This window comes from Nipponia nippon, unplaced genomic scaffold, assembly GCF_047370975.1.
Source record: "Nipponia nippon isolate SJK-2023a ecotype South Korea unplaced genomic scaffold, ASM4737097v1 scaffold_2, whole genome shotgun sequence".
Taxonomy (NCBI): domain Eukaryota; kingdom Metazoa; phylum Chordata; class Aves; order Pelecaniformes; family Threskiornithidae; genus Nipponia; species Nipponia nippon.
This window is the reverse complement of record NW_028262336.1, coordinates 56337237-56353155: the sequence shown is the minus strand read 5'-3', so window position 1 is coordinate 56353155 and position 15919 is coordinate 56337237. Positions and strand designations below refer to the sequence as shown.

At 43.4% G+C, this 15919-nt stretch overlaps 1 protein-coding gene across 2 annotated transcripts in view; it reads left to right on the top strand.

The window, feature by feature from the left end:
• The window catches only part of AKAP17A (A-kinase anchoring protein 17A), a 39524-nt gene extending 29843 nt beyond the window's left edge, over window positions 1–9681 (top strand). The window contains exon 5 of one of the 2 annotated variants that reach the window (XR_015704722.1): window positions 9432–9501. Coding sequence is in view for 1 of the 2 variants with exons in the window: in XM_087757503.1 (XP_087613629.1) it covers window positions 9432–9448 (17 nt within the window). In the remaining variant the exon portion in view is untranslated. Of the gene's footprint in view, window positions 1–9431 lie in introns of both variants that reach the window. The other variant, XM_087757503.1, reaches the window with a different exon arrangement.
• Window positions 9682–15919: the final 6238 nt, after the last annotated feature.

Below are 15919 nucleotides of genomic sequence, written 5' to 3'. Positions count from 1 at the left end.
AGTGCAGAATGGTGATTGCAGAATTTGAAGATCATTGGTATTTAAATGACTTTTAAGGGTCAGATGTGATGCCATATCAGAGCAGCTAAACACCAACACTTGATCACAGTGTGCTTTCACTGCCTGTGTGAAGAAGAACTTACAGCTGGCTATAGCTTGGGCTGCTCATTCCTTATCTGCTAGTTGGCATTTGAACATCTAGCTTTCTGGGGGGATGCTAAAGCATTCTTGGCTACTCTCTTATGCTAGATGACCAAGGAAATAATGGAGTATGCACAAGGAAGATACTAAAATTCTATGTTCACCTTCAGAGACCAGACCTTTGAAGCCACAAAATAATGTAATATGAGGACTTGTGCTGTTTCCATTAGCTTATATTTATTTATCCACTCAGTTCTGATTTTGCTGTTCTTCTTCACCCTCCTGCTCTTTCCTCCACACTGTATTTAACCTCCTCTTCCTTCAGAACCTCTCTTTTCTGCCATGACCCAAAGAAAGAAAGTTGCTCTATGAGCACAGAACAAGTCGGTGCCAGAGTAAGAGAGTAAGCCCAGAGTGCTCTGAGCTTAAGACCTATCTTGACAAAGTAGAGGAATAGCTGGTCTCATCAAAGCCTCTTCCTTTTTTTCCCCCCCTTTTTTTTCTTTTTCTTTTTTTCATTTCTTTTTTCCCAAATGGCAAACACTGTGAAGAAGACCTGAAACAAGTGCTTTGCCGTATGCAGGCGAATTCATAGCATCATAGAATACCAGGTTGGAAGGGACCTCAAAGATCATCTGGTCCAACCAATTAAAACCCTGTTTGCTCTATGGTTTCCATGCTCCAACAGGCATTTCTGATGACAGCCTCTTATATATGGGGTCTTTCAGCTGTGGTTTTTGCTTGTCATCAGATATTTTAATGTTAAAAAAGATTGTATAGGAACAAAGCCATAAGGTGGAGGTTTCCAAGTTACTTGTGTTTTGAGTAATGTAAGCAGTTCCCAAGTTCAGACCCTTTCATGGTGCTGGGGTGCGAGGTTTTCCGTTTGATGCAGATGGCTCTTGTCAACAGAGTCTTTTCCCTCTCTCATGGCATTTTTAGCCATATAGGCTGAGAAGATAATTTTTCTAGCTCCCAATATGACTTAAGAGTAACAAATGAAACCTGGCCATAGCTGGGGTGAATCAGAAGAGAGGTTTGAATGCACCAGGCAGGAAATGTATTCTGTGAGCTGAGACTGGCTGTGCCCACTGGGCTGGGCAAGTGCAGCTGCCCCCAAGGACACTCTGTCTGGTAGGACAGAAGCTTCCAGCAGGGCCTTGGCCCAGTGGCCTGGGAATTATATGAAAGAGCAGAGGGCAGGAGGAGCTGGGGAATTTGCCTTGTTAACATGCTGACTGGAAGCTGAAGGCTGGTACCTTTCAAAGGGAAGCCTCTCCACCCTCCAGGTCCCTTTGGGAAGTTTCCTTTTATGTACCTGCAAAGGAGCCAAGTCCAGGATGCTCTATAATGTCTCCTGAGGTGCATCAGTGAAAGGTGTACATAGCCTTGCTCTTGGTACTCACAAGCGTATATACATTCATGGGTCCCTTGAATACAATCATGGCCTCTCATTCCATTTGATCTCTGTGCGTCCCCAGGTCTCCGACTCTCACCTCTGGTCTTTCCAGATCAGGTGGGTCTTCTCCTACTCAGCCAACAACACCTCTGTCCAAGGCCCCATCGTCCGCTAGTGCATCCAGGTGCTTGGGCCAGCCATAGCCCTACAGAGTTTACGTACAGAAATATTAAATGTATCATTATTTTTGTTCATTTAGTTTCTTTTTCTCTGTGACAGCAGTCATTTCTTTTTCAGTGGTAATTAGGTCTGGGCTAATAATAACAACTCAATTCTCAAGGCTTCGTTAGACTGGGTGAGGTGAGTTCCTGGCTCTGCACGGGAGAGGTGTTACTCTTGCCCATAAGAGTGATTGCTGGTGTCTCACTGAGAAGAGGACTACCTTTGCTGGTTGAGGGGCCACCGGCCTTATGCTGACTTTGCCTTGTGTTGACTTCACAAGGCTCCAGCTCTGGCCTATGGGGCTTGTTATCTGGCTGTTTTGAGAAACTACCGTGTGAAGCAGAGCTTGGTAGCAAGTGTCTCTTGCTGTTTGTCATCCCACTCTTAGATTTCCCCATCATAACAAAGGCCTTGAAAGCATGGCTGAAGACAGATGCCCCAACATCATCAAGAACGTGCTGATAGTCATTGGTCACTTCACAAGAAGCATGACCTTGAACATTGGGAAAACTGCTTCAAATATAACAGAGAAAAGAAGTAGTAACTAGGCAAGAAAAAACAGTGGAGGATCAGAGTAAGAAACCCCTGCTTAGAAAAAAAACAGCGCAGTATGCAGCTGCATCAGGGAGGGGCTGGGGGCTGAGTGCTACCTAGAAACACCAAAGGACCAAAGGTCACCAAAAGAGATGTCAAAAAGGAGAGAAGGGTGGGAAATTGTCACCATGGGAGCTCTGGTTCCAGAAGCACTGCAGGACAGTGGGAACCAGGCACATGGCCCCGGGCTCCCTGCAGGCTCCAGGGTCCAGCTCTCCCTCCCTCCACCTGCCTGCTCCTAGAGCCCCCTTGAGGGACCTGGGACCTGCCCACCGGTTGTCCTGGACTGTGTGTGCTGCTATAAGTGTGTGTGTGTTTTTCCCCACAAATTCTGCACATTTCTCCCCTCTAATGCTCTAGCGTCTCAGAAAAGCCGTATTCCAAACCAACTTAGTTTTGGGCAAGAGCAACATTTTGAATGAAGCTCCAGCAGAGTTACGGAGAATGTTCTACACTGGGGGCAGGGAGGTGAGGTGAGGTGAGAGAGAGATGATGGGGAGTGCTTTCTGGATCTCAGTAAAGAAGGCCCGAAACAAATGGCTTAATAAAATAACTGTTTTAATAAGACAGAATAAGAAGAGGAATATAGATAGCAAGTAAATTTTACATCCCTTCAGATGCCAGGTGCCCATGTTCATGCAGCATTGGGTGGAGCCCAGTTGGATTTTCCCACAGTGCATTGTATGGATCCTGTCCATGGAGGTAAGCGCCTCATTTTGGGTTGTTTGAGTTATTATATAATTTTCTTACAAGAAAAAGGATGTTCTCATGAGAACTTGTTGCTGCACTGTTAGATAAAGGCAAGGCCATGCAGGTGGTGTGATCGCTGGTACCGAGTGGGAGCTGCCTGCAGGTTCCTCTCTTACGATGAGCTGGCTGAGCTCATCCTGCAGCCGAGGGATGTGAGCGGCACAGCACAGACCACCCTGGACATGCAGCACGGTGCAGCATGGGCTTGCACCTGCTCAGCTTAGCTGTGATGTGGGTCACTACCTCCTAAACATGCAACGGGCTCCCAATCAGGATCAATACGTTCCACCCCTTGATCCACATACAGTTTACCTTTCCCAAAGATATTACAAGTTACAGATTGCATTAATAGCATACACGCTTCTCAAGCCCTAAGTGCAAGGCCTAGTAGAGCAGACATGGCCTGTCCAAGACCACTGACTCCTTGAGCACAATGATGTCTGCAAGCCTGCCAGTAGAGTGGCTTCCAGAGGGTCAGTGTGTTTCTAAAGAACTGGAAGTTCTCACACCTTGCAGCCTCTGAAAGGGTGCAGTATCTGTGTCCAGCCTTGCCAAAAGCAATTTATTTGTAACAGGATGAAACAGATTTCTTAAAATAGGAAATATGTCTGCATGTTACATATTAGTGCAATCCAACTGTCAGGAGCTGACTAAAAGCACATAAAACTCAGTATTTCTTTCCAACGTCTCAGGGTGCGTTTTGAGAATGACTTAAGGTTCATGTTGTTAGAAAGGTACATATTTAGTCTTTATGCTGTGCCATATCTTGTAGCTTTAAAGCAGGTAATGCTTTTTGAAATGGAATACAGTCTTCAATCAATAAACCTTTCGTGTGATAAATGAAGCAGTGCCAGTAGCACACGTTGCTGATTTCTTCTTTCAGCATTTATAGTACAAAAGGAAAACTGCAGTTCCATGGTGTGATATGAATGCTAAGGATGCCAAAGTGCGACAAAACTGTTCACCTCTTAATGCTCATTAAAAAGATTTAAAAAAAAAAAAAATCTAATATGGAAACACTGAAATGTTGGTAGATTTTAATTTTTAGTTCGAGACTAGATAATCTAACACTACTATGCAAACATTTCTTTCAGGCCTTTATCTGTCAGAAGTGGCATTCAACAGCCTTGGACACCAAAGGAGGCTAAATAGGCAATAAAAGTGATAGCATTAATATGTGTAGGAGTAAATGTTAAGACCCCAGTGTGATAGCTGCTGAGGGTAAGGATGTCTAATTGGCAAGAAGGAGTATTTTGTGTGCAGGGAGAGTGCAAAGAGGGTGGAGCCATGCTCTTCACCATGGTGCCCAGTAACAGGACCAGAGGCAATGGGCACAAACTGAAACACGGAGGTTCTGTCTGGACATCAGGAAACACTTTTTTACTGTGAGGGTGACTGAGCACTGGCACAGGCTGCCCAGAGGGGTGATAGAGTCTCCCACCTTGGAGATATTCAAAGGCTGTCCAGACATGGTCCTGGACAACCAGCTCTAGGTGGCCCTGCTTGAGCAGGGGGACTGGACCAGGTAACCTCTAGAGGTCCCTTCCAACCTCAAACATCCTGTGATTCCCTGTGTCCAAATATGGATGGATTTAAGGCAGCTCATTTTTAAGGAACAATAACTCAGTATTCACCTTTAGCTAATCAGTTTAATGCAGTGTCTTGAATGGTGGTAGGGAAAATCAGATTTCAATTGTCTATTAGCGTTTGGCAAACCAAGCTCCCAACCCAGAAGGAGACCAAGATTATTCCTGAAGGAAGACATCTCACCAATATGGGCTGAAGATAAACCAGAGAGAGGGAAAATTCAGGCCAAAGTACTGGTTACTGGTCCTGATTCAGCCCCACCACACTGGAGCAGCCAGCTAAAGGAGGCTGGGGAAGGATTGTGACCTTCCCTTGAAAGCTGAGTTCAGCTACAGGTGAGCGCAGTGACCTAGCGTATATGGCAATCATCTCCCGTGTGGCCTGTGCTCACAGCAGTTGACAAAACACAGCCCACAGATGGTGGGCAACAGTGGCAACCTTAAGTGCTGTGACACCACAGATGGCTTCTATAGCAGCCAAAATGCCTGAGGTACTGGCTGCAATTATAGCAAGGATGAGGTGGTTTATGATAATAGATTATGCAAGTTCATGGGCTGATCAAGTTCCCACCCTAATGGGAAGGGTACCCAAGGAAAGAGCAGTAGTGCATTTAAAGATTGTGGTACCTACATTGCTTGTAGGGTTCAGCCTTTTGCAGAGGCACAAACAGCAGAATTACGAGCTGTCTGAAATGCATGGTGACAACTGATCAAATGTTCCCACTGTGGGCTCTGCTGGGATGACTCCTATGGAGGATGGCAAGCAATTGGGATGCAGTCAAGTCTCGTAATGATTTTACAGTCCGAGACAGGAAAGCAGGCATCTAAAAGCTGGCATGGAGAGCGGGCCAAGCAGTCTTGCCCTGGAAAGCCCCTATGTGGGTTACTCATGCATAGAAGACCACCTTAGAAAAGAAATACAGAAGCTAAATGGAATAATTTTGTTTTATCACAGACCCCTGCTGATACCCAGGTCCCTCAAAAAGCCTTTTCATCTAAGGTGGGCATTTACAGCTCGAGAGGTTGTATTTGAAGACTGACAAGACAGAAGATGAGGTGGTTTACCTACAATGTTGGAATTATAAATACACAAGTATCTTTTTGTCTAAGTGATTCTCAACCTTTGTATGGGTGGGAATATCCTGAATTGCTTCATGTTAATGACTTGTGTGTTAAATGGAGCATAAAAGATAGCAAACATACCATAAAAAAAACCAACTCCACTGGAATGTAAAATGACTGACAGGGTGGTCAATCTTTACTCTGGGTACTGTAAAATAAAAATTTTGGAACTGCTTTGATGTTGCCTATCTAAACTTCATGAAAGTGGGGTCTCCACAGCTAGCCATTCCCTGAGTACATTTTCTTTATTTGCTGTATTACAGGAAGGGTAGCAATTTTGATGTGAACCATGTGATATTCACAACCTTTTAATAGATTCAGTGAAGTTCAGGGAATAAAATGATCAATTAAAATCTTAGATGAAAGTCTAATTCTGTGCGGAGAAATCCAGCTACTCAAAATCACCATGGAGAGTTGGAAAGTCTTCCACTTTTGAAGGAAACAAAGGGAGACACAGTGGCCTAAGATCTTTACGGAAATTTAGGGATAGTGAGGGGTGTCATGAATAGCACAGACCTACAACACATTTGGAATAAATTCTCACTGATGATCAAGGATCTGGTTAAAGCTTCCTCACAGCAATATGAAATGGTACAAGTTTTAGTACAAACTGAGGTAGATTATTGCTGCTTGTCAAAGTCTGTGTCCTCACAAACATCAAACATTATACAAACAGGGGAAGATTCTGTCTGGAATATTATCTCTGTTCTGTAGTGTGCTAATATGCAGGCTTTATTATTTCCAAGAAGCAAATGCAAATCAATTAAGTATGGAGATGTCCTCTATGATAACCTGTACATTGGAAGTTTGCATACCAGTAAGCATAGCTTTACAACATTGTGATTAGAAAGACCATGCCATTTGCACAGTGTTCTGTAGCCACTATGTTAAAATAACCTTTTATAAAATAATGGTCCCAAGAAAGGTAGGAAATATCAGCTGGTGGAAACCAGAGGTTCCTCAGCTGTGGGCATATATTAATAAGCAAAACACTGTGTGAGTGTGTCACATGTAAGCATAAAACAGTTTGATAGAGAAGTTCATTTGTTATTATGGAGCAAAATGGTTATTTTCAGAAATGTGTGATCATAGTGTTTCTGTTCCAGAAAATGTCTGCAGCTATCCATGGTTCTAAAGAATTACTTTGATGCAAAAGGTACCTTGTTATTGTGTAAAAAAAAAAATGTATCTTGTGTACTGTATCTTGTGACGTTTTAATGATAAGGCCACACTAAGTTGAAAACCACACTTTACCAGAAACAATTGGGTGTTCTGCATACCCAGCCTGTACACTTTGTTCCTCTCAGGTATCCTGGCATTTGAAAAGCTGGAGTCACCATTTGTTCTGACATGTCCTGGCATGGCAGCCCCAGGGGTACAGGATAGAGATGGGGAAAGAAATCCTTGAAAGCGCAGGAAATCCTCAAGCGCAAGTAATTCCTCTGGAACTATTAAGCTTGTCCCATGAGTCTGAATTCACACCAGGTAACTTAGAAAGCAGCTATTTTTCCTGAGATAGCAATGCCAGCCTCTCAAATGTGAGGTCTGTGGATGTCTTTCGTCTGCATACCATTGCAGTAAAGCAATTTTGATGATGCACAAGTCATAATGCCCCAATTAATCAATATTGGTAGAAAGTGATTACCAAAACTTTAACTCTGCATCTGTTCATCCATCTGTCTGCTAATGGACCATTATTTTTGGAGTGTGAACTATTCAACAGCTGTAGAACAGAGGTGAATGCTTGCTAGTTTTGCTAATGAAACATTAGTTATCAGGAAGTCACATCCTGAGTGCTGCTCGTCCCCACCCCTCCAATTTTGTCAAAGGCCCCTGAAGTACAAGCACAGAATAGTACCCAGGGCCCAGGGGTATAAACTGAAATCACAGATGAGCAGTTACAGATAAATGCAACTTCAACAGGTGGGTAGAAACGATTTTACGGCAGAATTTGAAAACGTGTAGACTTGTGTAACAGACTGGTGCAGCTGCCCGTGGTTGCTCGCATTGCAGAGATGTCTGTAGGGACAATATAAAGCAGCAGTGGATCCAAACTACTCATTACTTGCACTTGTTCAGAACTGGGTGTGCAGAATAGATCCCTCTGGTGCTTGTATTCTTACATATATAAATATTTATTATTGTTAGAAGGAAGAGTACCTCTACTTTTTGGACTTCATCTGGTACTGTGCTTTTGAGGTTTTTCTGTAATTGTGTGCACCATTCTGTCTTTAATCACAGTGCAGAAAATCTGTTTGACCTGGTATCCCGTCACATGCCTTATCCTCTCTATACATCTCCTGCTGCCTCACAAGGAATTTGTAGATTAGCTCAACCAAATGCTTCACCATAGGTGTAGGTTAAAACTTTTGCAGGACTAAGGCTGCCTGGTTGGAACTCTACTTTTATTGTTAGCTAAGCTAGTCACATATGCCCTGTGGCAGCTGCAAAGTGAACTCTCCCTGCTCTGGATGGGATGCTCAGGAGTGTTGTCCTTGAAACTAGGCTATCTGTAGCACAACATGAAGGGATAATGGTGTGGTAACACCACAGTTACCCTTGCCAGCAATCTCCACCTGGTGCCTAATCAAGGATTTTTCACCCTCAGACCAGGTCTTCCCTGCAATTCTGTGGATGACCATTGTCACGTAAAAGCTAGTGGCCTAAGGAATTTCCTGGTAAAAGAAAGTGCTAGTGAAGTCCATTGTTTTCTGCTTTAACTGGTAAAAGACAGAGATCTAGTGAAAAGTTTTTGAGCTTTCTTTTCCCATAGAACTGTCTTTGGAATGGATCTGAGGAAGTGAAAAAGCTGTAGCGTGTTCACTAGGAGTGGGCCCAGATTTGGGCAAGTGAATGAACTCTGCAGACTCACACTTAGTGCATGTGCAGATGGAAGTTCCTAAATAGAAACTGAGATCATGCACTCTCCTTGAGGTGGGGATAGCAGGGGAAGATGTCCATTATGAATGTAGCTGTCTTCTTGAAACCTGTTGTTCAGGCTTTTCCTTCAGAGAAACCACGTCTTGTTAAATGCAAGCTGAACAGATTCCAGGCTATGTTGTCCAGGATGAGGAGCTCTACGTGTTTCTACAGTTTGGGCTTTGCTCTAACTTTTCGATGTTCAGACTTTGTACTCTGGTAACACAGGAGTTAAGGGGGACTTACAAGAGAGAACAAATATCACAGGAAATTAAAGTAGGCATTACTGTGGGAATCTTACTGTGGGGCTCATGGGAAACTTACTGCATTTAGAGAAAGGGCCAAAGGCAGGAAAAGGGAGGAATCAAGGTGGGTAGGGGAAGAACAAGCCTGGGGAAATGGACAGGAGGTGAGATAAAAGGTATTGGTCATGTTTTGCAAGCTGATGGTCAGCATGCCTGTCTGGCCAAGCCTGATCAATACAGATTGTCTTTTCTTCTTATTAAACTCTGTCCCCTCCTATCTTCTGTTTCTTTTTGGGAAGTCTTCCAGCATCAAAAAGCCAGCCCAATGGAGTAGAGCTGCTTTTGAACAAGCCCCGAGTAAGACTCCACTTTGGTTTATGAACTCCTGGTGCATCGCACTGAGTTCAGGTTCTTGATGCTGTTCTCTACTGATTTCTGTTTTGCTTGTTACAGCTTTCAAGTGCTTCTGAAGTACCAGCATGTTAAGCGGCTGCTGAACTGACAATACAAGCAAGCTTTAATCTGCACTGCTTCTTTAGCCTTGTACTTGATGATGGAAGAGTCAAAGGAATGGCTGAACCTGGTAGAAAGAGCCATCGAAGCCAAATGACTTAGCTAACAGGTTTTGTAACCAGTGTGTTTCTCGGAAGCAGTAAGATTAAGTGGATCAGCTGGTGTGCTTTGTGCCTGGTGGAAAGAAGCTTATTTAAATTAAGAAGACCAGAGAATCTGTGCCTCAGTCCAGAAAGAAAATGAGTTCCACAGAAGACCTTGACTATCCTCAAACCATCTTGGAATACAACAGTGGATTTTTAGTCTCAAAGGTAAGAAATATAACTCAGTCCTGGACAGATGTCTAAGACTGGAATGTTCAAGGTCCTCACTTAATGTCTCTGAGAAGAAAACAGTTCATAATAAAGCACCCTAATACTACACTGACTTTAAATTTGGAATAGGTATGATAGAAGTCTAAAAGGAAAAAAAAAAAACTAAGGCAGACCTGGACCTTCAGGATGGACATAACATTTATTGAAACCCCTCTGACCTTTGGAGGCTTGGGTGAGTAGACCTTGTCTCTGCACGAAGTTTTAAAAACACAGGGGTTTGTAGCTGAGGGCTTGCTGTCTGGCTGCCTCTCATGTAGAAGGTTTCTTCGGTGGTGGGCTTTCTTCCCACTTTTCATTTTTGGAGTTTGAGAAACAGAGGGCTGACTTCAATTGCCTTTTTCTCCCCCTGTCATACCATGCCAAGAACAAGATTTTTCAGCTATCTTCTTCCCTCCCCAAATTTACCATGCAGCAGGCTGAGTTTGATAACATTTTTATATTATGTTCCTTCATATGGAAGGGACTGTGAATACAGAGTGTTACAATGACTCTCTTCCAGACAGCATAACATTAAGGCAGACAGGCAGTAGTTTCAATTTCCGTAATGTTTGCTGATGTTGTTTCCCTGTGTGTATGCGCATTTGCATAATATTCTTCTATTCAATTTCAGTTTTACTTTTCTTCTTCTACCATCTACAGTGCTTTCAAAATTCAAATTCATGTCATGTTTTTGAGAAGTAATCTCAACCATGTTCTTACTGAAGGTAAAAGAGTCTTCGCTCTCATGGATGTTACCAAATCATTTGCCGATGATACTAAATTAGGTTGCTGGTGATACTAAATTAGGAGGAACCATTGATTCCCTCGAGGGTGGAGAGGCCTTACAGAGAGATCTTGATAGATTAGAGCACTGGGCAATCACCAACCGTATGAAATTTAACAAGGACAAATGCCAGATTCTGCACCTGGGACAGTGTAATCCTGGATATACCTATAGACTGGGGTAAAAGAGGCTTGCGTGCAGCCCTGCAGAAAGGGATCTGGGGGTTTTGGTTGATGGTAAGCTCAGAATGAGTCAACAATTTACCCTGGTGGCCAAAATTGCCAGCTATATCATGAGATGTATTAAGCACAGTATAGCTATTCTGTTGAAAGAAGTGATTGTCCCACTATACTCAGCATTGGTGCAGCCTCACCTCAAGGACTGTGTGCAGTTTTGGGCTCCGCAATATAAGAAGGATATAAAAATTAATGTGTCCAAATTAAACTAATGCTGAAATGCTGAAAAGAAATGCTGAAATTCAAGGCTGGCCAGAACTCAGTATGGGGTAAATGTGGCAGAGATGTTCTTGCTGCATTTGACCTTTCCCCTTTCAGGCAGATCTGTGACCTGGGAGGTGAGCGTCAGTAGATCTTCTTTAACAAGCCTCTGAACTGTCTTGTTTTACAAGCTCTGAAAAGAAAAATAACTCCTATGTTGTATGATGGGCAAAGCAATGGAAAGCGGGATGTATCTCAGAATCTTGTCAGCAATAAAGGGAGTGTTTTACTGAGGTTGGGCTAAAAAGAGAAATGTGAGAGTGGTGAGAGCATTAGGAAGCTGAGTGTTTTTCTCTACAGAGCCTCATTTGTGTGAGTAGTGGCCCATCCCCTTGCGTACATGGCAGGTTTGGCATTTTTTTGTGCCTTGCTTGATACATTCTTCTGGTTCCCGACTCTTTCCCTCCTCCACTTCAGTCAGTGTCATTGAGATATTGTCTGCAGCCTTTTACCCTGCAGCGCTCTGCTGTCCCAGCGCTGCTGAGCACTGCCAGGATTCATGGGAGCCATCAGGCTCCGTCACAGGCTCCATCGCTTCTCCAAGGGAAGTGAGCATGCAGTGGCTTCACGCTGCAGGTTCAGCTGCCATCTTTTTGAGTTTATGTTTTTCAAGATAGTAAAATCTAACAGAGTGGTTATCTAATGTCTCTACCAATTGTTGTACCTTCTGTACGAGACAATTACATGAGTTCTTTAAAAGGCGTTTTTCTCTGAAGGATTAACACTTAAATGTTTTGTGGTAATTTGTTTTAAAATAAGTACTGTCAGAAGGAAACATCAGATATGTGGAATAACACTATGCTGTTAGACAAGTGTATACGTCATAGTAAAAATCCCATTAAACATCAGATTGAATCCTTGAGCCTCGAAAATACTGCCTACAGAGCCACGTTCTCTGCAAAATCAGTAAGCTCCTGGGGATTTCAGCTGGGGGAAATGGGAATTTCCATCCCAGCCGTAGCATCCCCTTCAGCCCTGGTATGTTAGTACCTACATAGCCAAGCAGAGGTGCGCTCCGATGCATTTTTTCGTTGTCTTCTGTGATGCTGAACTGACTTGACGTAGGGGCTGCTTCTTCCTGAAACTAAAGGTTAGAATCTAGCTCAGCTGAAAAATATCTCATCTTCCCAGAGCTCAGCGTATGTTTTATTTCTCTTTATTCATCCAGGCGGTGGAGTGCTGCTGGTTGAATTGCTTCTGAATGAAGATAAAAGTGAGCCTTTAGACACCCAACTGTTTTTGATGAATATGTTGGTGCAGACAGAAGGAAAAGAGCGAACAGCAGCAGAGTACAGCAAGCTCCTTGAGGCAGCTGGCTTCAGAGAGGTTCAAGTCAAGAGGACCGGAAAACTCTATGATGCTGTTTCAGGAAGGAAATAATTCTCTCTCCTTTCTTGTGCCCTCTTGCGTACATAAGTGGGGAAATGAGATAAGCTATCAACTTAGCTTTCAGTTAAGGCAGTCAACTCTTTTGTAAGCTGACGCATTGTCCGGAGAATGACTGACTGTTGAGCACATGCAGATTGTATGTCTGAGTATGGGAAAAATAAATTAACACCTCCTCCACAAGAAATTACCCATGCAAGAAATGTGAGAGCTTATACTTACTAATCTGTTCACGGTTTCTGCTTCAGGTTTTTTCCCTGTTCTTTCGAAGTTTAACATGGTACCTGACAAAGATAAAATTTAATTTGTACTCTGTTTGCTTCCTGCAAAATAAAACTGTTCACTGTAGTGACATTCGTTTTTCTCATGTTCCCTGGGAACTGCTGTAGCACAGAGTAAATTATAACTTCTTCTAACTGGTCACTTTTGAACCTGTAATTCTGTTCTAGAGGGTAGGAATGAAGGGGCAGCCAATGACAGTTGAAGTGGGAAATGAAAAAAAAAAAAACAAAACCAAACCTCCTAGCAAATGAAATATTTTTCCTTCCTTTGCTACAGTCTGTGACACACATTGGTGCAGGATATAGAGCAGCATTCACAAAAGGCCTGGACACTCACAGGGTCAGCAGTAAGATTTGTTATTAGAGGAATAAACACACTCCTTCCATATCCTCCTTAGGATTTAAGCACTGGATTTCTGGATGTGAATAGCCTACAAAACCAGATTTCAGGGGAAAACTTGCTCCTGAAGACAGTTTTTCTCTAACCAGGAGTTGGACAGAGGGGCAAGGTGGCCCTTTGCTGTGGATCGTCTCATCTGTGGAAAATGTGCTTCATGCAAAGAGTCTCATGGATGAGGAAATGGGCTTGGAGGAACACACATCCAGATTGGCTTTTGTTGTGATAATTTTGGGGGATGGCAGCTTTGGTGGTAAGTGATCAATTCAAGGGCAAGGCAGCATCCAGGGACAGGTCCACAGAGAAGGCAAGACATCAGAAAGGTCAAGGGGAAGCTGGTATGAAAAATGATGCCCTATTTCCTTTAGAATACAGATTAACTTGTGAAAAAGAGAACTTCACAGCCTAGCCTGATGACTGTTGGGAAGGCAGTGATGCTTCTGCACTGGTAACACTTTTGAGAGCCCAGGGAATAGCAGCTGTGGGGCAGAGGGAAGTAGTGGAGGATTTAATTATCCATCAGGGATCTCTCTGCCATTTTCCATCTTCTATTTCTTTAAATCAGTTGGTGAAGTACATCTTGAAATAGCCCAGACGCCTGGTGCAGGAAGCATTTGGAAGAGGAGGTGGGAAGTGAGTATTTGTGCATGCGGCTTGAATGCTAGTTGAGGCTGCAGCAACTGGTGTATTTTCTTAACAGAGTGTAAGAAGTGTACAACTAGTATAAGAAGTAGGGATTTTTCCCTTGTCAAGGCCTGGTCTCCAAGTCCTGGAAGCAGAAACTACCTTAATTTTGACATTCCACACTTCCGAGTGCGTGACACTGCAACGTTAACATTCATCAGGCTTTCTTTTTTAGCTAGAGAGTTGAATGTTTTGACATATTGTCTCATTTCAAGCTGGAGCTTCATTCAAAGAAAGTTATCCTCTGCCAGTGCCGAGTTCTAACCTTTTAGTACAGCTGTGAACCCCTGTGGCTGCAAGGAGAAAGCTGGAGGGTTTAGGGTTCTGGGAGACAAATAGACCCATCTCTACTGAACTGCTGCAAAGTGCAAAGACAATGGAATGGCACTATCCAGATATAGGCTATAGCTATATAAACTATTCCCCAAGCCATCTCTCAGAAGTGTTGGCCACCTTTCAGCTCAGGGTCTTGGATGGGATAGGACTCAATGCACAGCATGCAGATGCTCTTATTTCGGCCATCACTTAATTCTGGTTGAACAGGGCATAATCTGATACTGTATTTAAAATTTTATGCCTCTACGCACCTGCAAATAAGGTATAGAGACCAGAAGCTGGGTCTTGCAACATTTCTACAGTGCACATTTTGGGATGGTCAAGGGCAGATCTGAGTGCTCAGGAAAGTAGTATGGTAACAGGAGTCTGTTTATTTTGTGTGACTACATAGAGATAGGTATTATAATGGCTCTCTGTCTAACTGTATATATTCAACTACATCTATCTATAACAGATATTGCCTTATGAGTTTTAAACTGAAACATTTTCCTGTTTGAGAAGTGAAATCCTTCCTTTATTTTTTTCTAGGATCTTTCTGAGAAATATCATACTTGGCAGTTCTGGACACAATGTAATGTGCATATTTAAAACAGGGTATGAAGTAAAGGATGCTTAGTTGTGGTGAGTTGACCTCGGCCAGCAATCAAGCAACCACCTGCTGCGCGCTCACTCCCTGCCCCCAGTGGGGTGGGAGAGAGAGCTGAATGAGCAAAGGCAAGAAAGAACTTGTGGACTGAGATAAAGACAGTTTAACAAGTGAAAGAAAGAGGCAGAAAAAACCCCAAAACAAGTGGTGCAAAGGCAATCACTCATCATCTCCCACCAGCAGGTCGCTGCCCAGCAAGTCTCTGAGCGGCGTCTGCCCTGGAAAGACTACCCCGCAGTCTTTATTACTGAGCATGAAGTTTCATGGTTTGGGATATCCCTCGGGTCAGTTGCGGTCAGCTGTCCCTGCTGTGTCCTCTCCCACCCTCTTGCCCACCCCCAGCCAACTCGATGAGGGGGCAGAGTGAGAAAAAGAGAAGGCCCTGATGCTGTGTGCTCGCTGCTCATGCATCCCTGATAACACATCCCTGTGTTATCAACACTGTTTTGGTCACAAATCTAAAACATAGCACCATATGGGCTGCTTTGAAGAAAGTTAACTTCATCCCAGCCAGACCCAGTACAGTGGTAAAGACGAGATGTTAGTTAGATGCATGTTTTAACTACAAAATTGTCTATCTTGAATAATGGGTGTCTGACATATGAAACACATGACTAGTGCCAGAAAAGAAAAAGAGAAAAAAAAATTGAATTGTTTTGGACCTTGCGTAGAGAAGACAAGGTACACTCCTGTCCCTGCAGGAATCCTGAATGTCTTATTATACATACAATATTTCTCTCATGCTTAAAGCATCATACTGTTCGTCACCTGAGTACCTAACAAAATCATAACTACATATATAATTATTTCCCTCAAAATTCTGCTGTTATGCAGTTTTGGGCCCCTCACTACAAGAAGGACATTGAGGTGCTGAAATGTGTCCAAAGAAGGGCAACGAAGTTGGTGAAGGGTCTAGAGCACAAGTCTTATGAGGAGCAGCTGAGGGAGCTGGGATTGTTTAGTCTGGAGAAGAGGAGGCTGAGGGGAGACCTTATCGCTCTCTACAACTACCTGAAAGCAGGTTGTAGTGAGGTGGGGGTCGGTCTCTTCTCCCAAGTAACAAG